Source organism: Rhinolophus sinicus, linkage group LG04 (genome assembly GCF_036562045.2).
Source record: "Rhinolophus sinicus isolate RSC01 linkage group LG04, ASM3656204v1, whole genome shotgun sequence".
Taxonomy (NCBI): Eukaryota; Metazoa; Chordata; class Mammalia; order Chiroptera; family Rhinolophidae; genus Rhinolophus; species Rhinolophus sinicus.
The window spans coordinates 184,089,976-184,116,887 of NC_133754.1; the positions used below are offsets into that span (position 1 = coordinate 184,089,976).

At 56.6% G+C, this 26,912-nt stretch overlaps 1 protein-coding gene across 2 annotated transcripts in view; it reads left to right on the top strand.

The window, feature by feature from the left end:
- Positions 1-26,912, top strand: part of HMCN2 (hemicentin 2) — a 136,589-nt gene that overhangs the window by 72,359 nt on the left and 37,318 nt on the right. The window contains exons 35-62 of one of the 2 annotated variants that reach the window (XM_074331183.1): positions 491-645; positions 1,107-1,203; positions 1,886-1,981; positions 2,851-3,027; positions 4,381-4,538; positions 5,379-5,502; positions 6,525-6,700; positions 7,733-7,829; positions 8,003-8,122; positions 9,136-9,297; positions 10,094-10,375; positions 11,439-11,606; positions 12,737-12,850; positions 13,297-13,383; positions 14,172-14,363; positions 15,474-15,647; positions 15,766-15,882; positions 16,416-16,558; positions 16,918-17,068; positions 17,690-17,908; positions 19,595-19,708; positions 20,102-20,289; positions 20,962-21,058; positions 21,836-21,997; positions 22,149-22,262; positions 23,206-23,408; positions 24,089-24,170; positions 25,599-25,730. In XM_074331183.1, coding sequence (XP_074187284.1) covers positions 491-645; positions 1,107-1,203; positions 1,886-1,981; positions 2,851-3,027; positions 4,381-4,538; positions 5,379-5,502; positions 6,525-6,700; positions 7,733-7,829; positions 8,003-8,122; positions 9,136-9,297; positions 10,094-10,375; positions 11,439-11,606; positions 12,737-12,850; positions 13,297-13,383; positions 14,172-14,363; positions 15,474-15,647; positions 15,766-15,882; positions 16,416-16,558; positions 16,918-17,068; positions 17,690-17,908; positions 19,595-19,708; positions 20,102-20,289; positions 20,962-21,058; positions 21,836-21,997; positions 22,149-22,262; positions 23,206-23,408; positions 24,089-24,170; positions 25,599-25,730 — 4,101 coding nt within the window. The remainder of the gene's footprint in view (positions 1-490; positions 646-1,106; positions 1,204-1,885; positions 1,982-2,850; positions 3,028-4,380; positions 4,539-5,378; positions 5,503-6,524; positions 6,701-7,732; positions 7,830-8,002; positions 8,123-9,135; positions 9,298-10,093; positions 10,376-11,438; positions 11,607-12,736; positions 12,851-13,296; positions 13,384-14,171; positions 14,364-15,473; positions 15,648-15,765; positions 15,883-16,415; positions 16,559-16,917; positions 17,069-17,689; positions 17,909-19,594; positions 19,709-20,101; positions 20,290-20,961; positions 21,059-21,835; positions 21,998-22,148; positions 22,263-23,205; positions 23,409-24,088; positions 24,171-25,598; positions 25,731-26,912) is intronic. The other variant, XM_019728852.2, reaches the window with a different exon arrangement.

Below are 26,912 nucleotides of genomic sequence, written 5' to 3' on the forward strand. Positions count from 1 at the left end.
GCTCCTCCCTGTCTTTCAGGTCGGTCCTAAACCACCCCTTCCTCCAGGAAGCCCTCCTGGATTCCACTATGGTTCTAATCCACACTGCGTATCCTCTGCTGGCTATAGCTCACCATCTACTGTATTGAGAGTGCTTGTTTGGTTGTCCATCTCTGCGGCCTGGCTCTGGGAGCTCTAAGAAGGATATACAGTGGCCACCATACAGTTCGAGGCACAGAGTAGAAGCTCGATGGATGGATGGATGGATGGATGGATGGATGGATGGCTGGATGGATGGATGGGAGAGTTTTTAAAGAAAGGAAAGACCTGCCCTACTGGCTCCCAGTCTGGCACTCTTCCCTGAAGCCAGGTGTCTAGGGGCTTGATTGGGGGACCTTAGAGGGCAGCCTGCAAGGCCACTCCCTCCTCCCCAGGCAATGAGGGGGTTGCTGGGTGCCCACTGCACCCCTCCTGATCTTGACTCGGCCCTCCCTGCCTCTCCCCTGCCCAGAGCTCCCATCTGTGGTCATCATTGGGGGTGAGAACATCACAGCCCCTTTCCTGCAGCCTGTGACCCTCCGATGTGAAGGGACTGGGGTGCCTACCCCAAGCCTCCGCTGGTGGAAGGATGGGGTGGCCCTGGCATCCTCGGGGGGGAACCTGCAGGTACGTGCAGGGGTCCTAGGGCTGGTGGGGCAACCTTGCACAGGGGGAGGGGCCGCTTTTTAGGGGCCCTGGAGACCCCAGTGGGGCCCTGGCGGCCTGGAGGCAGGACGAGTACTCAGCCTGGGAAAATGGTCAGGGGACCTGTGTGCTGAGCCTGATGAGGGGAGGGAGCCCTTAGCCTAGTCAGGTCCCAGAGCAGCAGCGTCAGAGGGAGACACTGGAGGGAAGGGGAGTATCCCCATGATCAGGGGATTTTCTGGAATCTGCATGCATGGCTCAAAACTTCACCCCCAGAGCCAAACTTGTCCCCGTGTCTCACTTCTCCTGCCCCTGGGGCCAGCAGCAGCCCCTCGCCGTGTCGCCATGTCCTAGCATCTCTCTGACTGCCCTCCAGTTCCGGGCCCCGTGTCCCCACCCCCCAGGTCCCCATGATACACTGCCCTTCCTCCTCCCGGCCCTAGATTGAGAAGGTGGACCTGAGGGATGAAGGTGTCTACACTTGCGCTGCCACAAACCTGGCTGGGGAGAGTAAGAGGGACGTGCTGCTCAAGGTTATGGGTGAGGACACAGGCGCTGGATGGGGGTGGTCCCTTCAGGGCCCTCGGGACTGCCGTGGGGGGCCATAGTGGGGAGATGGGGTTGTAAACTCAGTCATGCACCCGGTGGCCAGTTAGCTCAGTTGGTTGGAGCTGATGGCACCGTGGTTGCCGGTTCAACCCCCATACGGGCCACTGGGAGCTGCGCCCTCCTTAAAAAAAAAAAAAAAAATCAGTCACGTACTTGACTTTAGAAGTAGAAACTCATTTGCCCTGTGGCCCCTTTTGGATATTTTCTGCAGGATTTGTAGAGGACGCCCTTGTCTGCAATCATATTTGCCTTTGCTTATTTTATTTGTTTTGGGGGTTCCCTCACGTCTTTGCAGTGTGGGCAAATCCCTGTGCTTGGCACTTTTCGTGGCTGTCTGAGGTTCTGCCTCCCTGCCATGCTGGGTGTCGGCTGCTCCTGGGGGTGGGCGCTGGGGGGTCCTTGTTGTACGTTTGCAATGAAGATTGCAGCCCAATGCCTTTGTTCTTGCCCTCGGTTCAGGAGTGGGGTTCCTTGGTCGGAGGGCATGAGCCGTTTGGGGGCTCTTGTTGCCCAGGACCCTTTGGGAAGCCTGGGGAGGGGCATCTGGGATGACTGAGATTTGAGCTACTGGAGCCCATACCCACCAAACCAGGGTGCTGCTTATGTCCCTTAGTGCCCCCCAACATTGAGCCTGGCCCAGCCAACAAGGCAGTGCTGGAAAATGCCTCAGTGACCTTGGAGTGTCTGGCTTCGGGCGTGCCCCCTCCCGGTAAGACCCCTCTCTTGGCTGAAGCTGCCTCCCGCTTGCCCCAATTCCCCATCAGTGAGGCTGGTCAGTGCTCTAGGTACCACTCTGGCCATGGACAAAGCAGGATAAAGTCAGCAGGCTCTTCTCCCTGCTTCGTGCATTTCCTCTCCCTTCTCAACAGCTGTTTACCCAGTGCCTGTTATGTCCAGTCACCTCCAGGGCCCAGAGCCTTTGTACTGGCGTCAGAAGCAAACCTGCGGGGCTTCTGTTCAGAGCTTAAGTTCACAGGGCTGCCCTGGGGCTGGGGGCGAGGACCAGGCCCTCTAAGCAACTATCCATCTGGGCCTCTTCTCTAGACGGCAACTGAGGAAAAGGCTGGGAGCTTGGGGCTAGGTGTGTGTTCGCAGTCAGGATGAGCCCAGGAGGGGGGTCCATCTCCTATCCCCCATCTGAACCAGGTCCACCCAGCTTTGCTGGGGTAGTAAGCCCTGGAGGCACTTGCTGCCTCCCATCAAGGGGGGACCCTGTTCTGGGATGGGCCCTGGCCGGATATAAGGAAACTGAAGATCCAATTGGTCCACACTCACGAGGCTGCTGTTTTGGGGTACACCAGGCTCTTCTCTAATGCTCTCCCTCATGAGTAGTCTCTTGGCAGGGGCCAGGCTGGCTTTAGGTCTGCTTGGTCCTGGCTGTCACAGCCTCCACTCCCTGGGGCTTCCTCTCTGCCCTTAGTTCTGCCTCCGCCCCCTTTCTGAAGAACTCTGGCTTTCTCCAGGGCCTGAAATTAAGGCACACCACGTGGCTACCCTGACAGCCTCTCTTAGAGGCCCGTTACACAGGCACTCTCTGAGAGGCTGGCAGGACCCCTGTATCTCTCTTCTGTCTCCTAGCTATCTCCTGGTTCAAGGGCCGCCAGCCTGTCTCTGCTCACAAGGGAGTGACGGTGTCCGCTGATGGGAGAGTTCTCCTCATTGAGCGAGCCCAGCTTTCTGATGCTGGGAGCTACCGCTGTGTGGCATCCAATGAGGCAGGTGATACAGAGCTGCAGTATGGCCTACGGGTCAACGGTGAGCTGCCTTGGAACTAAAGTTCCGAAAGTTGTCTCTCATCAGTTTGTCTGGCAGTCTATTCATCCATCATCCACCCATCCATCTGTCCTTCCTTCCTTCCTTCCTTCCTTCCTTCCTTCCTTCCTTCCACCCATCCATTATCCATCCATCCTTCCTTTCTTTCATCATCCATGCATCCATCCATCATCCATTCATTTATCCATCCATCTACCATCCACTTATACATCTATCCATTTTTTCTTCCATTCGTCATCTATCCACCTTCCTTCCTTCCTTCCTTCCTTCCTTCCTTCCTTCCTTCCTTCCTTCCTTCCATTTATCAGCATCCCTCCTTCCATCTATGCATGGGAACAGCCAAATGTCCATCCATTGACCTAACCATCCATCTAATGCTCTGCCCATTCACCTACCCATCTAACTATCCTTCTGTCCACACACCCACCTATCCATCCATTCAACCATCTATTCCTTCATCTATCCAACCACGTTTATTGAGGACGTGCTCTGGGACAGACCCTGGGGCTGCAGTCCTGTGCAAGACAGACCCAGGAGCTTTCTGTAGGAAACAGACAATTACCCAAAGTACTGTTTCCTGACAATTGGGATGAGAGCTGGTAAAGGTGAGGTACAACTGAGTGCCTGGAACCGGGCACTGGCCTGGCCTGGGGACTCTGGGAGGCGTCTTTGAGAGCTGGATGCCTTAATAGAGACCACCTGCCAAGGCCTGAGGCTGCAGAGACCTGGTGAATTTGAGGAACAGAAAGGAGGCTGGGGACCTGGAGTTCACAAAACAAGGGGAGGAGGGCCCAGGTGGGCTGTGGCCAGATGGAAGCTGGAGGGTCGGGTCTTTACCCTAAGAACAGAGGGTAGCTGTGCAGGAGGCGGGAGCCCTGGGCACTGTGGCTCATGTCTCGCAGAAACGATGGAATCTTCTAGTGATTTTCTGTCCACAAGGGGCTGCCTGCAGGATAGTGTTTCATGTGATACCTCTGAGGTGGAACACAAAACCTGCCCAGGGGTCCTCAACTCTTCTTAGCCCACACCACCCCCATGGTAATGACCTCATGCTGACCAGAAGGCCCAAGTTCAAGTGCTGCTTCTGTCACTGCCTAGCTGCTCAACCTTGGGCAGGTGACTTGCCCTCTCTGAGCCTGTTTCCCCTCTGCAGATGCCTCAGGATGGTCTTGAAAGGAGGAGATGAGCAGCCTTGAGAACAGTGGAGTGCAATGCCATGTTGAGAGTGGCTGACCCTGTGCTTTTGTTGGTGGCCTGTGGGGCTGCCCAGCCAGGGGCCCTCCCTGTTTCACCCTCAGTGGGGCTCAGCCTGTGTTCTTTTGTCCCCACCCTCAGTGCCTCCACGCATCACGCTGCCACCCAACCTGCCAGGCCCCGTGCTGCTCAACGCCCCCGTCCGGCTGACCTGTAATGCCACTGGAACCCCCAGCCCCACACTGATGTGGCTGAAGGATGGAAACCCCGTGTCCACTGCAGCGGCCTCTGGCCTCCAGGTCAGTGATTGGGTGGCCCCTGCTCACCTCCCTGGTGCCTCAGGGGGTGCTGGGAGCCGAGGTCAGGCCCTGGGAGCTCCACGGTGAGGAAGAAGCAGAGAACGCCAAGGGCAGTGGGTAGGAGAGCTGCAGAGTGGAGAGTCTAGAGCACAAGGTCTCCAGAAACGTAATGCATGCCTCAAATGTGAGCCATATAAATGATATCAAATTTTCAAGTAGCTGCATTAAAATGAGTAAAAAGAAACCAATTTCTTTTTTTTTAAAGGACGAACTCTTTTTTATTTATTTATTTATAAATTTTTTTTGGGAGCATTGGGGAGCAGTGTGTTTCTCCAGGGCCCATCAGCTCCAAGTAGTTGTCCTTCTATCTAGTTGTGGAGGACGCAGCTCATTGGCCCACGTGGGAATCGAACCAACAACCCTGTTGTTTAGAACTTGCGCTCTAACCAACTGAGCCATCCGGCTGCCCTAAGAAACCAATTCCAATAATAAATTTTACCCAATATATCCAACAATACATTAACCCAGTATATCCAAAAAGTATCATTTGTTTTGTACTAACTCTGAAATCTGTTGTGTATTTTACACTTGGAGACCAGCCCCATTTCAGCGGCTCACTAGCCACAGGAAAGCTCTAGAGGACCTTTCAGGAGAACCGATGTAATTGCCCTCCAGCTGTCAGAGCTCCCGAGGTCTGGGTACCAGTTGCCCTGCATTGGGTGGCTCTGGGGTCTGGAGCAGACTGCCCTCACGTGCCTGGCAGCAGGGCCAGCTTGGGAAGGTATGGGAGCTGACCCTTGAGGTGCATCAGCTCATGTGGGCTTCCTTCTGGGGGCACAGGTCTTCCCTGGGGGCCGGGTTCTCATGCTGGCCAGTGCCCGGGCCTCTGATTCTGGCCGCTACTCCTGCGTGGCCGTGAGTGCAGTGGGTGAGGACCGCAGGGACGTCATCCTCCACGTCCACAGTGAGTCTCAGGCTGGGGAGGCCACCTGGGCCAGGCCAGTGGCTCAAGGAGATGGGGCTGGGGGCATCCCCAGCCATATCCAGAGGGAGAGGGGGTGATTGGGTGTTGAGACTGTGGCCACCTTCATGTGGAGGTCAGTGGGAGTGTCAGCCCCCACATCGTGAAGAGGTGGGCAGGCGGGCGGCCCCACACAGCCAGGAGCTCCAAGGTCAGGGAACAGGTGGAAGGAGCATAATGTGCTGGGCCAAAGGCAATAGTCCATTTGGGAAAGGTGGTGTGGGGTAGTGGTCAGGAACACCGGCTCCGGAGTGTCACCGACCTGGAGTTCAAATCCTGCCTGTACCACTTCCTACCTCCGTGACCTTGGGCTAGTCACATTGCCTCAATTTCTTTATTTGTGAAATGGACAAAGATGGCATTAGGTTGTCATGACATTCACTACACTCAGGAACCTCGTTCCTCGTGTGGGATTTTGTGGGGATCTCTGGAGGTGGAGTCTCAGGTAGGAGAGGTGAGGAAGCGTTCGCGCCCAGCTCTTTCCCGATGAGGGAGTCGATAATAGTTAACAAGTGTGTGCCCAAGCACGCACCTGTGTCATTGCATTTAATCTCCCAGCAGCCCAACAAGGTGGGTACTTTCATCACCCCCAGAAAGGCCGAGTAACGTCCCCAGGGCCTCACACGGTGACCGTATGGTGGAACGCAGGGCTCCACCCCACAGCTCTGACTCTGGGCCCTGCCTCTTCACCCCTCTGCTGCATGGGTTATTTTTGTCTCAGGGGAAACGGTGGCTGGGGGAACCAGCTTTTTAAAAACCTTTTAAAAAATTAAAATATTAGTAATTTTTAATAGATGCTGAGATAATTGTATATTATCTCAGAGGTCGCTGAGGGGAAGATTAGAGCTGCAGCTCAGGGCGCGGCCCCCATCCCTCGCCATCCCCTGGGTTGGCTCCCGCTGCTGGGTGTGGCTGGCCCAGCCCCACGTCACCTGCTGAGACAGCCTCTCCTGTCCCCTCCTCAGTGCCTCCCAGCATCCTCGGAGAAGAGCTGAACGTGTCCGTGGTGGCCAACGCATCGGTGGCCCTGGAGTGCCGAAGCCAAGCTGTGCCCCCTCCTGTGTTGAGCTGGCGGAAGGATGGCCGCCCCCTGGAGCCGCGGCCTGGAGTCCACCTCTCTGCAGACAAGGCCGTGCTGGAGGTGTGCAGCCTCTGGGCCTCCCCGGAGCAGAGCTGAGCCCCGGGCAGCAGGGCAGCAGCAGTGTGCTCAGTGCAGTCCCTACACCAGGGCACGTCCTCCTGGCCTGCTCAGGGTCGGAGCTGCTTCCAGCCAAGTGGGGACGGAGGGTGCAGCCCCAGGAGTGAGCCCTCAGTGCCTCCCTCAGGGTCCCCCCCCCCCCCATGAAGCTGAGCTGTTCTCTTTCTCAGAACAAGTGCTTTTCACTCCTTGTTCCGAAGCCTCCTTGCCCTTGGCCGTTTAAGGCCCTTTATCGGGCCTCTGGCCCAGGAAGGCGGGGTGACTAGGGCCAGGGATTGTGGGTTAAGCCTGGATTTAAGTTTTAGCTCGGCCTCCTCTGCTGTGCCACCTCAGGCAATGTCCTGACCGCACTGGCCTCAGGTCTCTCCCCGTCAACACATTGGCACCTTTCCTCTGGGGTGGCTGGGAGAATTCTTGGAGAGAATGCCCGTGAGGTGCCTCTCCAGCTGTTGGGGAGAGCCTTTCCCTCCAGCCTGCACCTTCTCCCACCCTTCTGCACCTTGTGATAAGATCATTCTCAACTCTGGGCACCTCCGCTTGGTTCCCTCCGCCCGGAATGCCTGCCTCTTCTTCCCTTTACTCTTCAAAGCCGCTGCCCGGCTCCATTGGCCACCATGTTGGGCTGACCCCTGGGGACAGGGCCCCTTGCACCCACCCTCTTCATTCTGCACTTTGCCTTCTGGGCTGTTCTGTCAGAGCAGAGCTGGGCTGTGGATGTGAAGCGGGGTGAGGTTGGCAGGGCTGCCATTTGGGGAGCCCGTTCCAGGTCCCTGGCCCGTGTCAGGCCACCACAGGCACGGGCTTCTGGAGACTTCACGGTGTAGGAAGTCCGGAAGGTGCTACCATTGCCCCCAGGCTCCAGGTGGGGAGGTTGGGAGCCAGCGAGGAGAAGTGACACGCCCACGGTCACACAGTCTGTCCAGGGGTAACCACATCTGTGCCGCCCCTGCTGATGGCTTGTCTTGCTCTCTGTAGGTGAGCAGAGCCGAGGTGCGAGACGCAGGTCGCTATACCTGTGAGGCACTGAACCGGGCAGGCCACTCGGAGAAGCACTACAACCTGAATGTCTGGGGTGAGGGTCTCCTGGGCTGGGCTGGGGCCCCTCCGTCTGCACCTCCAGGCTGGCTGTCACGCCCCGGGCGGGTGGGGGGTGTGCTGCCTTGATTGGATCCCAGGGTACCGGCCTCCTCCACCCGTCCTTGCTGCTCCCAGCCCACCACTCACTTCACACTCTCTCTTACTCAGTCCCTCCAGGATTCCCCTCTCGGGAGCCCCATACCCTGACTGTGATCCAGGGGCACCCCACCAGGCTGTCCTGCGAATGTCGAGGTGTCCCTTTCCCCAAGATCTCCTGGAGGAAGGACGGTAGGGTTGTGGGCTGGGAAGGGACTGGGGTGCCCAGCAGTCTTGGGAGCTGAGCAGAGAAGGGCCATAAGCCCACCCATCTCCATCTCCGCTAGGCTCTGGGGTGGGGACACCCAGCGAGGGCAGGGAGCAGCCTCCTTGTGTGGTGCAATGAGAGTGGGGCTGGGCAGGATTTCCTGAGGGGTGGAGAGGGGACTGGGAAGGAGAGGGAGCAGAGCTGACGTGGGGTCTGGGCCTGACAGTCGGACGAGTGGTACTGGAGAGGCTGTGGGGGAGGGGGCAGGTTGGAGGGCAGACTCAGAGTTTGGGGCATGTTCATTTCAAGATGACTGTTAGACACCCCCTGAGATGCCTAGTGGGCAGTCAGAGGTGGGTGATGGAACTCAGAGGAGAGGTCTGGTGGGCAGGGCAGGACAGGCTGAGACCACCAAGGGAGAAAGCAGAGAAGAGAACGTGACAGGGCGGAAACTTGTGGCCACAGGGCTCCCCTTTGCTGGGACACTAGTTGATGGATGACTGCCCCACAGGACTGGTCCTCTAGACACAGGTACAAGACGACAGGCTAGTGTTGAACCCATACCCCGAGTCTCACAAAATGCTTCTCCTGCATCAGGGTCTTCTTGCTGCTAGGGGCACCCACTGCTAGTTTTCCTCCCCAGGCCACTGTAGCTAGATGGATGGGTCGTTCAGTAGCCTTCATTGAGCCCTACTCTGTGTCAGGCCCTGAGCCTCCTAAGGATCCCAGGGGGAAAGTGAGGCAGGCTCTGGTCTCCCAGAGGCCCAGTGTGGGGTGGGATTCAGATGGGACACCTGCAGGCAAACCTGTGGATGGGGAGAAGCTCAGGGTGGTGAGAGCTCAGAAGAGTGCCAGCATCAGATGTGGTGCTCAGGGAAGCTTCCTGGCAGAGGTGATGTCTCCGTGGCAGGGTGAGTAGGAGTTGGCCAGGATGGTGGGAGAACACACGTTCCAAATGGAAAGACAGGGAACCAAGGGCTTTTTTTGCTGCTTCCAGGTCAGCCAGTGCCCGGGGAGGGGGCTGGCCTCGAGCAGGTGTCGGCTGTGGGGCGGCTGCTGTACCTGGGACAGGCCCAGCCAGCCCAGGAGGGAACGTACACCTGTGAGTGCAGCAACGTGGCAGGAAATAGCAGCCAGGACCAGCAGCTGGAGGTGCATGGTGAGCTGGGCTGGGATGACCTGAGCCAGGCGGAAGGGGCCAGAAGGGTGGGCAACCAGGCACCCTGGCAGGGCAGACCTCACCCCCCAGAATCTGAGCCAAGACAGAAACAGGAATATGAGAACACTTCCACGGTGCCTCTTGGATTTCCGGCGTTTTATTAACTGTCCCTCCCAGTCAGCTTCCTGCGGCTCCTGACCCAAGCACGACTATGTGTGTGTGTGTGTGTGGTGTGTGTGTGTGTGTGTGTGTGTGTGTGTGTGTGTGTGATGTGATCCCAAGTAACCCCCAATGGCCCAGAGGGTAAAAAACACATCTTGAAGCAGTTGGAAACTGAAAGAAATATAAACTTTCTATGAAGCTCCTATATATAATAGAAACCTAAGTCTCCTGCAGTGATGAAATATCCCAGCCTTATAAAAATCATTCTAGAAAATAAAACCAAGAAAAGCATTTTTGGGGAGAAGAACCCCTCACCCCAGCCAGTCCCAGTGGCTGTCTAAGCTCCAGGAAACCTCTGGCTTCTGAGGAAGAAAACCCCTCACAAATCTTAAGGACTGTACCGTGAGCTTGTTCTCCAAAGAGCAGGCCCCCACCACGGGATTCCCAGGTTGGGGGGGAGGGGGCCGTGGGGGTACTGTTATGACCCCATTATAGGGATGGAAAATGGAGGCCCAGAGAGGTGAGGTCACCTGACCAAGGGGAATAAGTGGGAGCCAGCCTGGAGCCTGGCATGAGTGCTTGGTGCCCTGCAGCTGCAGCAGCTTTCCTTAACGTGCTTTCCCCCCCACCCCAGTTCCCCCTCAGATCACTGGCCCCCAGGAGCCCCACACACAGGTCTCCGTGGTCCAGGACAGGGAGGCCACTCTGGAATGCAACGTCACAGGGAAACCCCCACCCAGGGTGACGTGGGAGCGGGACGGCCAGCCAGTGGGAGCGGAGCCTGGCCTGCGGCTGCAGAACCAGGATCAAAGCCTGTACGTGGAACAGGCACAGGCTGCCCACGCCGGACGCTACAGCTGTGTGGCCGAGAATGTGGCCGGGAGGGCCGAGAGGAGGTTTGCGCTCTCCGTGTTGGGTGAGGACCGGAGGCCTGCTGGAGGAGAGCAGGGAGGGGGGCCAGATTGGAGAAGGCAAGGCCAGTTCAATCTCCAGGCACAGCTCTGGGCTGTGCTCCTGGTGTCACACCTTGTTCTTCCAGGAGTAAGGTCTTGGTGAGGGCTGCTGTTGGGGGAAGCGTCCAACGCTGCTCTCAAATCAGGACTGGCTTCACACAGCCCTGCTGCCCTCCCTTTGTTCCTCCCGCTCTCCATTGTTTTCTGTTCCCTCCTCTGTTCCAGCCTCTGGGATTAGTGTCTCTCCTGCATGAGTTATACATGATGGGGCAGTTCCGGGGCCCGAGAGACCAGGACGACCCCAAACACTGTTGTGGGAAGTCAGGGCAGGGCAGTCCCCTGTAGGAGGTGACCTTTTAGCTGAAATGTAAAAGCTGAGCAGGGGTTAACGAGGTGCTGAGGTGAGGGAAGGAGTGTGCCAGGCCGAAGGAACAGACTCCCCGGAGGCCTGGAGGGGTGACACAGCCTCGTGATTTCAATCTTTTATTGAGCTCCTACTGTATGCTTCAGGGTGGAGGCAGGGAGTGGTAAGAGGCAAGGTGGGAGAAGTGGGCAGGGGTCACTGGAAGGAGGCCCCTCTCCTCGTGCCTCCAGTGTGGCTGGACCCCTACTCACCCCTGCCTGATGGAATATGGCGACGTTTGTGACTGGATCCTTTAGAAACTGCAGGATAGCCCTTACCTCTGATGTGTGGGTTTCGGGAACACGTCTGTGTTCACTTTTGCTCTAATTCCATTCTCGCTCGCTCAACAGCGGCTCCATACCGGGCACTGTACTAAGCGCTTTACACACGTGCTTGTTGAATCCTGGCATCCCTGTGAAGGGTTGGGGAAACTGAGGCCCAAAGTGTCTGCCGGATGCCAAAGCCCGGCCTGTGGCCGCCACTCACTCCCTTCAGCGGGAGCAGCTCTGCTCCTCAGACTCTCCTGACAGGAGTGGGGGTCCTCGGGGAGGGCAGTCGGTGAGGGGTCGAGGAAGGGGCATACAGCCCCTTGCATCCTGAATGAGGGTTTTCTCTGTGTTCAGTGCCCCCAGAGCTTGTGGGAGACTTGAACCCACTGACCAACGTCACCGCTGCCTTACACAGCCCCTTGACGCTGCTCTGTGAAGCGACAGGCATCCCTCCTCCGGAGGTCCGCTGGTTCCGAGGGGAGGAGCCCATTGGCTCCGGGGAGGACACCTACCTCTTAGCAGGTAAGGTGCCAGCCAGGGGAGTATCTGGTCATCAGGCCTGGCCCTCGGCCTCTGCCTCTGTCCATCACATGCCCATAACCTCTGTCCCTGAGCTTCCAGGCCTGGTTGGGATAACCATTTCAGCTGTTGGTTTCCCCAAGAGTGCACCTCCAAACACTGGTCAGGTGATGTACTCCAGAAAAAAAAAATGGATTTAATTAAGTCTGGAAAAGGCTTCCTGCTCTGCTCTCCTCCTAGAGAGTCACAGTGACCATTTGCATGGTCAAGGTTCTGATAAGTCCTGCAGCTGAAATTCTCATGGCACTTACATGTCATCTCACAGAATGGGAACACGCTTTTGGAAATACTGATCTAAGCACCTTCTCCTCTGGATCTTTATCTTCCTCACAAAGTTGGTTTGTGATGGTTCTTGCTGGCATACAAATGGGGAAACAGAGGCCCAAGAAGCGGTGTCCCATCCAAACCTTGCAAGTACTTCAAAGTGCCTTGAAGCTCAGTCTCTGACCCATGAGTCGTTCCTCACATGGATGTTTCAGTTGTTCCAAAGCTGGGATGGAAAATAAGCTTCCACTTGTGTATCACTTCTGAGTGCTCAGTAGGGGCTCCAGGTGCATCGTGATGATGTGGACTCAGGGACTGCATGTGGGCCCAGCAGAAAGAAGAATGGCGCTCAATTAGCGATGTCTGCCCTGGCTGCAGGAGCAGCAGTAATGACTTACGTCCTGTGTATGTGCCTTCTCTGAGCCCGTCTCAAAGATCCTTGGGTTTGTCTGAGAGGAGCTGGTTTGCCTCGGAGAGGTCCCTGGGAGGAAGTGGCCTTTTACAGGGTCCATCAAAGTAGTACCGGGCAGTCTGACCTGGGCCAGAACTGCATAGCCCATTGCTGTCCTTTTAGCCCCAGCCAGGTGACAGATCCTTCTTATCAGAACAGGGTCTCAAGCTCACCCTAATGTCCAGGGGGCTCCATCCATTTACCCTCCTGGGCCTCAGTTTTCCCATCTATGAAATGGAACACTGGGACAGACCGACACGTACCATCTAATTATGACTCCTGGTGTGCAGCCTGGGCTCAGTTTGGGACAGAAGGCTGCTCCTAGCTGTGCTTGGAGCCCACTCCCCTCCCATCCCAGGTGGCTGGATGCTGAAGGTGACCCGGACACAGGAGCGAGACAGAGGCCTCTACTCGTGCGTGGCAAGCAACGAGGCTGGGGTGGCGTGGAGGAACTTCAGTGTGGAGGTCCTGGGTATGTCACAGCCCCATTCTCATGGGCAGCCCACGAATCCTTTTCCTCCCACCTGGGAGCTTCCAGGGGTGAGGTCCGAGGCTAAGGGCTGGGGCTGTGGCAGGGGCCCAGCCCAGGAAGGAGGGAGAAGCCCAGGCTTGTTTTCTTTGCCACATCAGCAATCTCTGCTCTGAGGCCGCCATGGACCTTTCCAGAAATAGCAAGGACTGACCCAAAGAGGAAGGGGACAAATATGTTCAACACCACCCAATAGCACTGGTGCTTCCCTCCGCCAGCAGCAAATGTTTACTAAGCTCACTGCCCTGTGGAAGCAAGCTTGAGGGGTTGGGGAAAACAAGGCACAGGAAACTGAAGGTGCTGTGGGCTCTTGGTTTCCTGCTCAGTCGTTGTTCAGCCAACGTGGGCCAACCTCATTCAGTAACCGTCTGTCTCCCTGCTTCTCCCAGTTCCTCCCAGTATCGAGAGCGAGGACCTGGAGGAGGCATTTAAGGTCCCTGAGGGACAGACAGCCCACTTGACGTGCAATGCCACAGGTAAGGGCCACACATGGTGGGGCTGGGAGAAGGGTGAGAAGGCAGCTCGAAGGAGGGGGGCTGGGGCTCCGGCCTGCCGACTCCCAGCCCCGCTGCTCCCCACAGAGCATCTCTACATCTTAACTCGGCACCACGTTCCTGCTCGTCTTCGCACTCGCTGGCCCTGCCCCAAGCCCTCCTCCCCACTCCTCACCTGACTCCAGCTCTCAGCCCCCAGGACTCTCCACAAGGAGTCCTTGGCTGACTCCTCGGCCTGGCTGGCGACCTTCACTGGTCTCCCGCAGGCCCCAGTGCTTCTTCATGCCAGCACTGAGCACACTGGACCATAGACGCCTTGTGACATCTGTGTACCCCAGCTAGGCTCTGAGCTCCTTGAGGACCCAAGGGCTACCTTGTCACTATGGTTCCCCCAGTGCCTGGCACAGTAGGCTCCCATTAATGCCTGTGGGCTGGGCTGGATGGATGAGTGGGTGGGTGGATGGATGGACGGACAGACGGATGGATAGGTGGATGGATGGGTGGATAGAAAGAATAATTTGCTTTTCTTCTTGCCTGTCTGTACTAAGCCATCTCTGCCCACTCCTCGGTAAGGAAAAGGCAATCAAACCACTTAGGAAAGGGCCCAGGACAGGCTTGGGGCTTGCTTCTGTGTCTTGCCCTGGTGTATGGGCCTCTGGACTGAGATGGAGGATCCATGTCCCCTGCCCCTTCCTGGAGCAGCCTCCAACCTCTAGGCCAACCTGGTCAAACCCTGCTGAACTCTCACCTGCTGCTTCCTCTGCTTACAGGCCACCCACAGCCCAAGGTCACGTGGTTCAAAGATGGCCGGCCGCTGGCTGGTGGAGGGGCCTACCACATTTCTCCAGATGGAGCCCTGCTGCAGGTCCTCCAGGCCAACCTGTCCAGTGCCGGCCACTACTCCTGCATTGCAGCCAACGCCGTGGGGGAGAAGACCAAACACTTCCAGCTGAGCGTCCTGGGTAAGTGCTGGGCGTCTCTGTCTACACGGGATGCTGGCAGGAGAAAGAAGCAAGGTGACCAGCTCCTGACATACAGCTTCCTGCAAAGCACTCTACTGTATTTCCTTCCACTTCTCCAAGTTCAACAACAACAACAAAAATGATAAGAGTGGCTATATTGGTTGAACATTTATCATAAGCCAGGCATTTGGACAGGCCTGATTGGTTGGCATCTTCACAACGACTCTAGGAGATGGATAATGTGCTTGTCCCCATGTCACTGATGAAGCTCTGAGGCTTAGAGAGGTGATGAGATGCCTTCCAGGCCGCCCATCTCCCGAGGGCGATGCAGCACCAACTGTGGTATTAGGCTGGAGAAACAGGGATCTAGCAAGTGAGAGGGACAGACTGGTTTAGTAAAATCTGTTTCTAAAAGTGCTGATGGTAAAAGGGACAGTCGCCTGAAGGGGCTGAAAGAGGACATTTTAGGACCAATTAAAACAGTTATTCTCAGCAGGAAACAAAACTCCACCGCCCATTCTGCCCGCCACTACAAATTGGAAACACAAACAATTGAGAAGGCTCTGGTTACATTAGTAGATAATCTAGATGTTAAGAGGCTATTGGGGAGGGTGGCCAGATGGCTCCCTTGGTTAGAGCGCGAGCTCTTAACAACAAGGTTGCCGGTTCAATTCCCACATGGTATGGTGGGTTCTGCCCCCTGCAACTAAAGATTGAAAACGGCGACTGGACTTGGAGCTGAGCTGCGCCCTCCACAACTCGATTGAAGGACAATGACTTGGAGCTGATGGGCCCTGGAGAAACACACTGTTCCCCAATATTCCCCAATAAAATTTTTTTAAAAAGAGGCTATTGGGGAAATTGAGGCAGAAATTGTCCAGCTTCCCCCTATGGTATTGCTTAGTGGTGGAGAGTCGGGGCTCTGGGTTACCCAGGCCTGAATTCACACCTGACTGCACTGTGCCTGGGCCCCTCTGAGCCTGTTTCCCATCTGTGTAATGCAAATAGCAAAGCACCACAGCTAAACATCAGGGTCTCAGACTTTCCTGGATCCTCAGGCCGGGGTTGGGGATCTCTGTTCACAAGTACCCTCCCTACCCCCCACCACAGTGGTTCCCACCATCCTGGGGGTGACCAAGGACACTGCAGATGAGGAGGTGACCGTCACCATCAACAACCCCATTTCTCTGATCTGTGAGGCACTGGCCTTCCCCTCCCCCACCATCACCTGGATGAAGGACGGGACCCCATTTGAGGCCTCGAACAACATCCAGCTGCTCCCAGGTGATGCCCTCTGTGGGGAGGAGGGAGGGAAGAGGTGACACGTTATGGACTGGGTCAGAGGAAGGGACTGGTGAGCCTGAGCTCATGCCTGGGGGTGACCCTGGCCCTGCCCCTCAAGCAGGCACCCACGGGCTGCAGATCCTGAATGCCCAAAAGGAAGACGCGGGCCAGTACACTTGCGTGGTCACCAATGAGCTCGGGGAGGCCATGAAGAACTACCACGTGGAAGTCCTCAGTGAGTGGAGACCTGTGGGGTACTGGCCGGGTGGGCAGCCGGACCTCTGGAGCCCTGGCACCTGGGCCACACTGGGCACCCCGGGCGCCTTTATGTGACTTGTCTCCTTTGACAGTCAGCAGGCAGCTGGGCCGGCTGGGTCAGTCCCCATTTTAGGGCCAAGGACACCAGGAGGAGGGGCCAGTGAGTTAGGACTTGGGCCACGTGGATGCCCAGGCCCACACCCATCCTGGCTTCCTTCTGCCACTTGTTCTGTGGTGCAACCAGAGGCTCCACAACTTAAGACCTGGGACCCCCGAAGGGCCCCAGAGGTCACCCCAGGAATTCCCCTGCCTCAGATCTGCGATGTCCCGTAACCATCGCTGACAAACGCTCTTGCCCCTAGGGGAACAGCCCCAGGAGTAGATTGGTCTCCAGGTCTCTACCCTCCAGAGCCGGCACCCCATTCCTGGGACTGCCATGGGACCGGGTGAGCGCAGGGTCTCAGCACCCGCTCCCCAGACCTGCTCCTCAGACCCCCTTGTGGTTTTCAGTCCCCCCTTCCATCTCCAAGGACGAGCCAGCAGGGGAGGTTGGTGTGAAGGAAGTAAAGACCAAGGTCAACAGTACCTTGAGCCTGGAGTGTGAGTGCTGGGCCACGCCCCCGCCCACCATCAGCTGGTACAAGGACGGACGGGTGAGTGCAGGACCCCCTGGGCGACCTCTGGGTCCCCCGGTTCTGCTTGGAATCTTCCAGAAAAGACAGTCAAAGCACCTGGCCCCAGAGCTGGCCGGGCCCTGTCTCACCCTTTACATTTTAATCCGAAATCCTACTCTTTTAGGGAATAGGGAACAAATGTCATCAACAGTGAACCCTGTATCCACCCATTCAAGTCTCTTCCCATTTTTAAGTTAAATGGACTTGGTTTTACTAAGTTATCAGGGTGCCCTGCCATTTTGTTGCCTTTTTAAAACTTTATTAAAATCTAAGTACACTTGTCTGGGTGCTTTCTGCCCCTCATTGTGATCCCTGTGTCCCCTCTTTCCTGCCCCCAGCCTGTGACCCCCAATGAGCGGTTCTACATCCTGGGTGAAGGGCGGCTGCTTCAGATCCAGCCCACGCAGGTCTCAGATTCGGGGCGATACCTGTGCGTGGCCAGCAATGTGGCCGGAGAGGATGACCAGGACTTTACCGTGCTCATCCAGGGTGTGTGGGGCCAACAGGGCCCAGTGGGGTGTGGGACTGGGGTGGCACGGCGGCGCTGGGGAGTGTCGGTGCTTCTGGAGTGGCCTGGCAGGGCGATTCTGTTCCGGGCTGCCTGTACCCCTTCTCACCGCCGTCTGGCGGGTATGGCCCTCAGGCCCCTGGCCTGGGCTCTTTCATTAACTGACTTCGTGACCCGGGAACATCTTTGCCCCGTAGGCCTTGGTTTTGCCTTTGTAAAATGGGGGTGATCAAGTCTGGCGGTCTTGAGGGGCCCCTCCAGTTCTAAAAGCTGATCATTTTGTGCCTCTATGCTCTAGTAAACAAAGCAGCTAAAGCTTAGCATCTGCCTTCCTCCCCTGAAAAATAACGCCATGTCACAAGAAGTCTTTTGAGCCCATTAGCCTTGAGTAGAGCGCAGGGACCTTATCCCAGTTCCAAGCACAGTAATTGCTCCGTAAACACTGGTTGAACGAGTGAGTGAATTTTAAAAACACCTTGACCTAAGGAATTGGCTCCAGCGGTGGGATTTCTAGTCTTGGGGGGTGGCTGGGTGTGGCTCCTCAAACAGACATGTTTCCCCATCCCTCAGTTGTGTGTCCTAATGGCTTTGTACCCCCACAGTGCCCCCCATGTTCCAGAAGGTGGGTGATGCCAGTGCAGCCCCCGAGTTCCTGTCCCAGGAGGAGGAGGTCCAGGGTAGGGTGACGGAATACCGCGAGATTGTGGAGAACAACTCTGCATACCTGCACTGTGACACAAATGCCGTGCCGCCCCCCGAGTTCACCTGGTACAGGGAGGACCAGCCCCTCTCCGCCATGGACGGGGTGTCTGTTCTGCAAGGTAGGCCAGGGCTGCTCAGAGAAGGGGGGGCATTTGCAGGCAGGGACCAGGGGCACACTCACCTCAGAGCCGGTCCCACAGCCGCCTTCCTACAAGCCTTCTGAGCTCTCCTGTGTGCTGCGTGCTGTGGGACCTTGGGCAGGGCCCGTGACTACGTTGGACCTGAGCTGCTTTTTGTAAACCGGGCCTAGAGTTCTCTGGTTTTAGAGCAGAAGTTCTTACCTGGGCTGTGCCCACTTGGGGGCTTCAAGATCTGTGATGTCCTGAAACAACTGGCCAAAACTAGAGTCTTTCTCCAGAGGGGGAGCCATTCCCCTTATTTGCATCTGACCCTAATGTGAAAGAACCTCTCACTCAGCCCAGGACCACACTGGGGTCCAAGCTCATGGCTCATGTGACTTTTTTTTAAACTGCTTTAAATATTTGTTTCTTTCAGTATTTTAGCTTTTTATAACCATCCTTTTTAGAATAGATTTTTGTGGACAATTTTGAATTAAAAGGCTCTGGCGTAGGGCTTAGCAACGTCTGGCTTCCATGGGTGCTGGTTCCGCCCCCTGGGTAGACCAGAACTGGGAAGAATTCCAGGCATGGAGCCCTGTTGTGGGGGATTCGGTGGTCTCACGGCTCAGGATTCCCCCGTGTCCTGCCAGGCTTGGGCCAATGGTGGGGCCGTCGGGGGCAGGGGTGGAGGAGGGGAGCTAAGGTGGGTTGTACAGGCCAGTGAAGGAGCAGGGTCATCCCAGGGTTTGTACTTTGGAGCTTGCAAAAGAAGGTGGCCTCTTGGAGATCTGAGAGAAGCAACATTTACTAAAGGCTGTTTGCTCCTGTCAGGAGCCCCTGGACTGATGCCTTAAACTGCCCTCTGATGTGGACGTTGACCCAAATCCCGGGTACACAGTGATCTCAGTCACGTGCTGACCCCTGGTTCAAACGCTGACCGCAGATTAATCCCAGCCATCAACTGAACCCTGGCCACAGCCACTGACCCCCAGGCCTAGCCATTAACCCCCAACCCTACCACGGACCTCTGACCCTGGCCATGGACTCCTAATCCTGAGCACATAGATTAACCTCACCCATCAAGTGACCCTCAGCCGTGGCCACTCCCTCCTTAATCCCGACCACTGTCTCCTGGTTCTGTACGTAATGGGCCCCTGGTTCTAACCCTGGTCACAAGCCCACCACAGCCTAGGCCAACAATCTCCCACCCCAGAATGTAAGTACATCGCGACTCTAACCTGGCCCCTGCTTGAGACCAATTGCAGCCCCTAGAAATATGAGGGTCTGGCCCTGGCTGACTCTGGATCACAGAGGGTCCCAGGTGACACCCCCTCACCCCCAACCATCACAGCCCGGAGCTGCCTCTTTGCCTCCTAAGAGCCCCTGCCCAGCAATCTGGCCTTCCCTCTGCCCTCATCAGGGAGCTGGGCTCAGCACTGCTGGATACCCTTGGGAAACCTCAGTTTTCCCATCTGTAACATGGGAGTGTTTATAGCACACAGTCAGAGAGCAGGAAATGCTCATCCAGACCTGGCACACAGCAGCCTTCCTGTGCTTTATTTGACCCCCTCGCCCTGTGACCTGGGCAGAGCAGGCTGATTCTCTCCATTTCACAGGTGGGGGTAGTGCTATGTCCCAGGTCCTCTCCTGGCTCTTGCTCAGGCCGCGGTGCCCCTGTCCCCACAGGAGGCCGGGTCCTGCAGATCCCCCTGGTACGTGCAGAAGATGCCGGGAGGTACTCGTGCAAGGCCTCCAATGAGGTGGGAGAGGATTGGCTGCACTATGAGCTGGTGGTGCTGAGTGAGTGGCCAGCCTGGGGACAGGGGGCTTGGGTCTGCAGGTGCCATGAGAGCCTCCCCTGAAAGGGGTCACGGTGGAGAGCATGTTCAGTCTGGCTGTACTTGGATGTTGATAACGTGGGAGTTGTGAGCTTGAGCTCTGAAACCAGACAGGAATAGGGTTGAATCCCAGTGAGCTGCTTCCTAGCTGTGTGACCTTGAGCAATTCACAGCCCTCTCTGTGCCCCAGAATCCTTAGCTGCATCAGAGCCTGGGAGGGGGTGGTGAGTAGGGCACAAGGAGCCCCAGCAGCGCCTGGCACCAAGTGCTACTCTCGCCTCCATGCCCACGCCCTTCCCCAGGGACCTTTCCCAGCGAGGCTGCCTGTTCCTCACTCTCCTCTCCCCGACCCCAGCCCCACCTGTGATCCTGGGTGACACGGAGGAGCTGGTAGAAGAGGTGACCGTCAATGCCAGCAGCACTGTCAGCCTACAGTGTCCAGCCCTGGGCAACCCCGTGCCCACCATCTCGTGGCTCCAGAACGGGCTGCCTGTCTCCCCAAGCCCACAGCTACAGGTCCTGGAGGACGGACAGGTCTTGCAGGTGAGGGCATTCTGCGGTGCAGGTGAAAGGCAGCAGCTGAGTACTGCTCGTCTGGGAACCAAGGAGCTGCCATTATCTGTGCCACATGAGGTTCTTTGCCTCTGTGGAGGCCCTGGGATGTAATTCAGCCTACCATAGTATGCCTAGCTGGCAGGCACAGGGCTTCACAGAAACACCTAGAAATTCTGGTGATGCCTGAAAAGGACGTGCCTGCAGGCCACACCTACAGCCCAATGCCACACAGACAGCGTTCTGTGGGAGCGACATCTGTGGGACACAGCCGTGCCCAGCACCTAGGCCCTCAGGCAGCACCCTCGGCCACCCGGTGTCCAAACATAGCTGCACGGGACCCCTGGAGCCCAACACAGCACAGAGCAGCCCTCCTTGGGGCTGGGGGACACGTTGTCGCCATCTAGTTTGCTACAGGGAATCACTCAGCATCAACCCCACACCCCCAAATGTCACAGAAAGCCCTAGATGGATGTGGGGTGTACATGCCCATCAGTGGCGCCCCTAAGCGCTGCTCTCTGTAGACAAAGGTGGCCTTCTGAGGGGGTCCCCCTGGTGCCTGGTGTGGTAGGAGGGAGCCTTCCCAGCAGTTCCTGTGGGGGGGGGGAGCCAGAGCCGTCAGGCCTGTGACGTGGCCCAGACACCCCCTCCCTACACCCACAGGTTTCCACGGCAGAGGTGGCCGACGCTGCCAGCTACATGTGTGTGGCCGAGAACGCGGCAGGCTCTGCGGAGAAGCTCTTCACCCTCAGGGTGCAAGGTGAGCTGGGCCGAGCAGGCAGCCCCCAGGGCTCCCCAGCCGAGGAGCTCCGCACGCTCCATGAGTTAACCGTGCAGGCAGACACAGCACCTGGTCCCCCCCAGACAGGCACCACCCGGTGCTTCCACCCGTACCCCCACCGAGGCTCCAGGGCTGCACCTAGAGTTCTGGGATCCTGGCCTGGACAGAGAGCTTTTGGGGAACCCTGATCACTAAGGGTTAACCCCACTAGGGGGCAGTCAGGGAACGGCTCTTCTGAGGCCGTACAGCACCATTATAAAGCACTTACTGTGTACCTGGCATGGGGCTGACTCCTTCCAGCAGAGGTAGGAGGTTAGCCCGATCTTACAGCTGTGGAAACAAACTCAGAGGGGACACCCAGTGGGGGTCTCACCGCCCCAAAGGCGGCCTTCTCCATCTCTGCTCTCTTGTGAAAAATGTACCGCAGTGGCCGTGAGCTCTGCCTCCAGATGTGGGGCAGCTGTGGCCTCAGGAATGAAGGTCTAAGACTCAAATATGAATTGATATTTTGGCTCTGCCACTGAGCAGCTGAGTGGCCTTGGAGAAGTGATTCTACCTCGCTGATCTCCAAGCCCCTGCCTTCTCAGCTGTGGCATAGTTATGACAAATAGAGGCTGCTGCACAGAGGTGTTTGCAGCTGCATCTGTGAAGAGCCAGGAGACCGCAAAGGCCTTGGGCTTCACTCTGTAGCTCTCTGCTCCTCTGCCAGGACGCATTCTCAAAGGTCTTTCTTTATCCTGGTGGCCATGGGGACAGTGCCACCACGAATCGCAGGCCTGAACTCAGAACAGGTCACAGCCATCCTCAACAGCAGCGTCTCCCTCCCCTGTGATGTCCTTGCTCACCCGAGCCCTGAGGTCACTTGGTACAAGGACAGCCGCGCCCTCACCCTGGGAGAAGAGGTCTTCTTCCTGCCTGGTGGGTAAACTGAGGCTTGGGACCCAGCTCTGTGGGGAGCCAGAGTTGCTTCCCCAAGCCTGGGACCGGGCAGTGAGTCTGGGAGGGCGTGGACCTGGGGGCTGGCGCATTTGCTGGTGCAAGGGGCTGGCTCCCCACCCCCCTACGGCAGGCACCCACACACTGCAGCTGGCACGGGCACAGCCCTCGGACTCTGGGATCTACATGTGTGAGGCCCTCAATGCTGCCGGCCGAGACCAGAAGCTGGTGCAGCTTAGCGTGCTGGGTACGTCCTGTCTGTACCCCCCCCTCCACTGCCCCCTGCCCCTTCATTCAGCCCCTCAGCCCCACAGCCCTCAGGCAGCACAGCCAAGGGAGGCCCCGGGGGAGCCTGGATGCCCCACGCCCTCCCGCAGCTACGGTGTCCAGGCAGTGTGGTGGCCTATGTCATGGTCTATAGAGTTGGACGCACTTGGGTTTGAAACTCAGCTGTGCACTTCCTTGCTCTGTGACCTTTAGCAAGTCACTCCCCCTCTCTGAGCCTCAGGTCTCTCAACTGTGGGTGACAGTTGGTATAAGGATTAAATGATGGTATAGGAGCGCTTAGCTCAGTGCCTGGTGGGTAGCGAGCTCTGAAGCTGAAGAAGGGAAGGCCCCTTCCCAAGCCTGATTGCTCACGTGGTTCTCTGCATGGAGCCTGTTTCGGGGCCCTTGGTCTTCAGAGTCCTCTTGAGGAAGAGCTGGCCTAAGATGTCATGAGCCAGGACTCACTGGAAGATTCTTTCTAGCCTGGGGCTGGTTCATTCGTTTGTGTGTGTTCATCTACTGTGTGATGGATCCTGTGCCAGATCCTGTGGGTTCACAGCTGAGGGGGAGGGTGCTTCTAAATTGGTTTACTGGGAGGACAGGGGGCTGTGCAGACCCCATGGAGGGTTCTAACCCTGTGGGGCCTGCCCTGTATAGGAAACAGCCCAGGAGGGTCAGAGCACCTCCCTCCTCGAGGAGGTAGAGGCCCAGAGAGGGCGGGAGGCTTTTCCCAGGTCACCCAGCAGGTCCTTGGCAAGCTGGCCTGGATTCTCTTCCTCTAACCCCCTGGGTCTGTGCCATCCTCCAGGTGGGGGTGCACTGTGGGACCCCCGTGGGCCTCTGGAGGCTGTTTACCTGTGACTGGGGCTGGGGAGGACATGGGAAAGGCTATAGCACCTCACGCTGCTTGTCCCCTGCCCCAGTTCCCCCCACCTTCAGGCAAGCTCCCGGTGGCCCCCAGGCTGCATTCCTGGTGAGGGCAGGGGACAAGGCCGTCCTTAGCTGTGAGACAGACTCGCTCCCGGAGCCGACCGTGACCTGGTACAAGGATGGGCAACCTCTGGTCCTGGCACAGCGGACCCAGGCTCTTCAGGGCGGGCAGAGGCTGGAGATCCTGGACACCCAGGCGAGTGATCCAGCGGCCATGTAAGGCCATGGGAATGTCACCTCCTGGCCCTGGTGAACCTGCGGGAGGTGGGTGGCTGTTTGGCAAGGTGTAGGGGCTGCTGCCTTCTCAGCCTGCGAGACCCCAAACCTCTGGGGCGGGAGAACAGGAAGAGCACAGGGCTCCAGATCTGGCTCCATACGGACTCATGGAACAACCTTGAACAGGTCCTTTGTCTGTCACCTGCCTCAGTTTCCCCAGGATCTAGAAGCTTATTCTAGGCCCTTCTAGTGGTGACTGCCTGGGAGTCAGTTCTGCCCTCCCTCCCTGGTCTGGGTTAGACACTTGCAAGTATCTGTTGGATATTTGCTGCTCCTCTGGAAACGCATCCTTGGCCCGTCCCTCCTGGCTCAGCTCCATCCCATCAGCGAGGGGGCCTCCCCTCCAGGCTCAGCTGCCACGCAGCCCAGGGGAGGGTGGGGGCCTGGAGCCTGTGCACTCACTTTTCAAGAAGCCCTCCTGCTTCTTGAGGCTCTTGGGAAAGGCCAGAGGGTTGGGTCTCCCCTTGGTTCCCAGCAGGACCAGCATATTTGGGGAGTCCCTGCTCTGGAAGGTTCTGGTACCTGGATACCTGGATGTTTTGGGGGAGCCCTAGGTACCCCAGCCACATGTACACTGTCACTGTGTCTTTTCTTTCCCAGGTGTCAGATAAAGGTCTATACAGCTGTAAAGTCAACAATGCGGCCGGGGAAGCCATGAGGACATTCGTCCTCCTTATCCAGGGTAAGCCAGGGACCAGCCTGTGAGCATTGCTATGGGACACCTAGCAGCACCCAAGGCTGCCAGGGATGGGAAGGGCAGTGGCTGGAAAGAGGCGGGGTTGCACAAGATCTGGAATGAAAAAGACCAGGATTTGAATAGGACTCGCTATGTGGGGCTCAGAATGACTTTGTTCCTTTGAGCCACAAGTTTATCTTCCATAAAAGATGCTGGAAGCAGTACCTGCCTGCTAGGCACACAGGAAGCCCTCAATCAATGCACTGTCATGACTGTGTCCCTGAAGGGCTGGGCACAGGGCATGGCATGTGAGCACTAGGATGGGAGCCCAGAGAGACCAGGCACTTGGGCAGCCTAGGGCCATGTCACCTCGGTCGTGAGTCCTGAGGAGCCAGTCCCATCAGCCCAAGGATGGAACATAGATGGCATTTGATTGGGTGTGGCTCAGGCTGAGGGTTGGGGGGAGCCTGTTGGAGCTGCCTAGGGAACCAAAGGATGAAGCCTTGGCTGGATTTTCTTGGGGTCAGATGTTGTCTCATTTAGGGCATAGACTTAGCTGTATAATAAAGAGACCCCAAGACATAGTAGATTAAATGAGAGAGAAGTTTATCTCTCTCATCCATAAACCCAGAGGTGAGTGTCTAGGCTGGCGGATAGCTCGGCTCCATGTGGAAATTCAGGGACCCGGGATCCTTCCATCTTGCTGAGCTCCCATCCCCTAGAGTGTTGTCCCTGCTCACGTGGTTGAAGTGGGGGCACGATACATCCTGTCCCAGCCCACAGAAAGCAGAAAAGAGCGGAAGTAGAAGGCAAGCATTTTAATTTTAAATGAGTGATGCAGAAGTTGTATTGCCCCTTCTGCTTGTATCCCATTTAGTGAGAACTTGGGCAATTGACCACAGCAGGCTGCAAGGGAAACTGGGAAATGTAATTTCTACATAAGTCACTGGGTGTACAACTAAAATTGCTGTGCAAGCTGGGGGGGGGACAGGTTGGAGGGATACCAGCTGTTGGCCACAAATGGCAAAGCAGTAGCCTCCCCACCAGGCGAACAGTGGAAGGATCCAACCCTGGGCCATATTGAGTACCATTGCCTGGGGTGCATGACTTCATCCTGGTGGGGCAGGAGAGAGTGTTGGGGATTGATTAGTGATGTCTGTTCTGGAGTAGGCTAAGAACTGCTGGTGCCTGAGGCATGCATTTACCTTCCTTGGGCTAAGTAGACCTCTCCTTGACTCTGCTCTGTAGATATTTTGAAACAGCCAGCTGCCGGTTCTATTTGTAAATAAAGCAATACATATCTTCATCAATGGCAAAGCATAAAATGTCAACTCTTAGCCATCAGGAAGGGTTTTCTCAAATATTCCTGATCTGCCTGAGAGGAAGGAAGTGGGAGCAGTTTAAGATTCTGGGAATCTGGCTTCTCTCCTGCAGTGCCCCCAACATTTGAGAACCCCAAGACGGAGACAGTGAGCCAGGTGGCTGGGAGCCCCCTGGTCCTGACCTGTGATGTGACCGGGGTCCCTGCACCCACTGTCACTTGGATGAAGGATAGAATGCCCGTTGGTGAGTGCATCAGTCCTTCTTATTTTTTCAGTGCTAAATATTCCTTATTTAATGAAATGACAATGGGAGTTGTTGGTTGTTAACTGTTCTTACTTGGCAAAATCAAAGGCTGGCAGGGCCACGTTGGTCCCACCCCCTATTTGTCTTTCAACATTATTGGCCCTTGAAATCCCAGCATTGGGAAGTGCTTCCATGGGCCCAAAGTTCCTTGTGTTTGTACCCTTAGCTCCCTCAGGTCAGAAATGCAGCATGGGTGCTGAGAGCCCAAGCGGCCCACCTCTGGGCCGGGCATTGTCCCTCAATGCTGCTCCTTCTCCAGTCACTCAGCTCCGTGCCGGTTGGGCCCTTGGTCCCCCCTTCAGGCCTTCACCCTTACCCCTCTCTCTTCCTGATGGTCGGTCAGCAGATCTCTTGTCTCATCAGCTGCTAAACGCCTCTGGTCCCAGCCCACTGCTCTCCACCCACAACCTTTCCCGTACCGCCACCACTGTCAGCCCCTGGATGAGGGCAGCAGCCCCCACACTGGTCCCCTGGGCCCATTCCGTGCCTCCAGTGCAGGCCCCACACAGGGCGGAAGAGACCTCAAAGTGCAGCTCTGAGTGCGTCATTTGTGTGTTGAGAATCCTTTTGTGGCTGTTGTCCTCAGAACCACAGTCTGAGGGGCCAGGGGCCAGCCCACCTCTCCCTGCCCACTCCACGCGTGCTGCAGTCAGACCCAGCTGTTCCTGGCTCCCCATGCATGTGTCTGCACCCCCGCCCCTGCCCCCATCAATACGACTTTATTGAGAATATAATTCATTTAAATCGTATAATTCAGTTATTTTTAGTATATTCACAGACCATCCCCACAATCAATTCTAGAACATCTTTATCACCCAAAGGACACCCCATACCCACTACCCTTTACTCCCCATTTCCCCCCAAACCTTGACCCCCGCACCTCAGCCCTAGGCAGCCACTAGCCTACTTTCTGTCTCTATGGATTTGCTTCTTCTGCACATTTCATATAAATGGAGTCACACACTATGTGGCCTTTTGTGACTGGCTCCTTCCACTTAACATCATGTTTTCAAGGTCCATCCACGTTGTAGCGTGTGTCAGTGCTTCATTCCTTTTTTAAGTTAAATTCTTTCTTTCCAGTCTTTTTTATGGCCGAGTATTCCATTTTGTGGCTATATCACA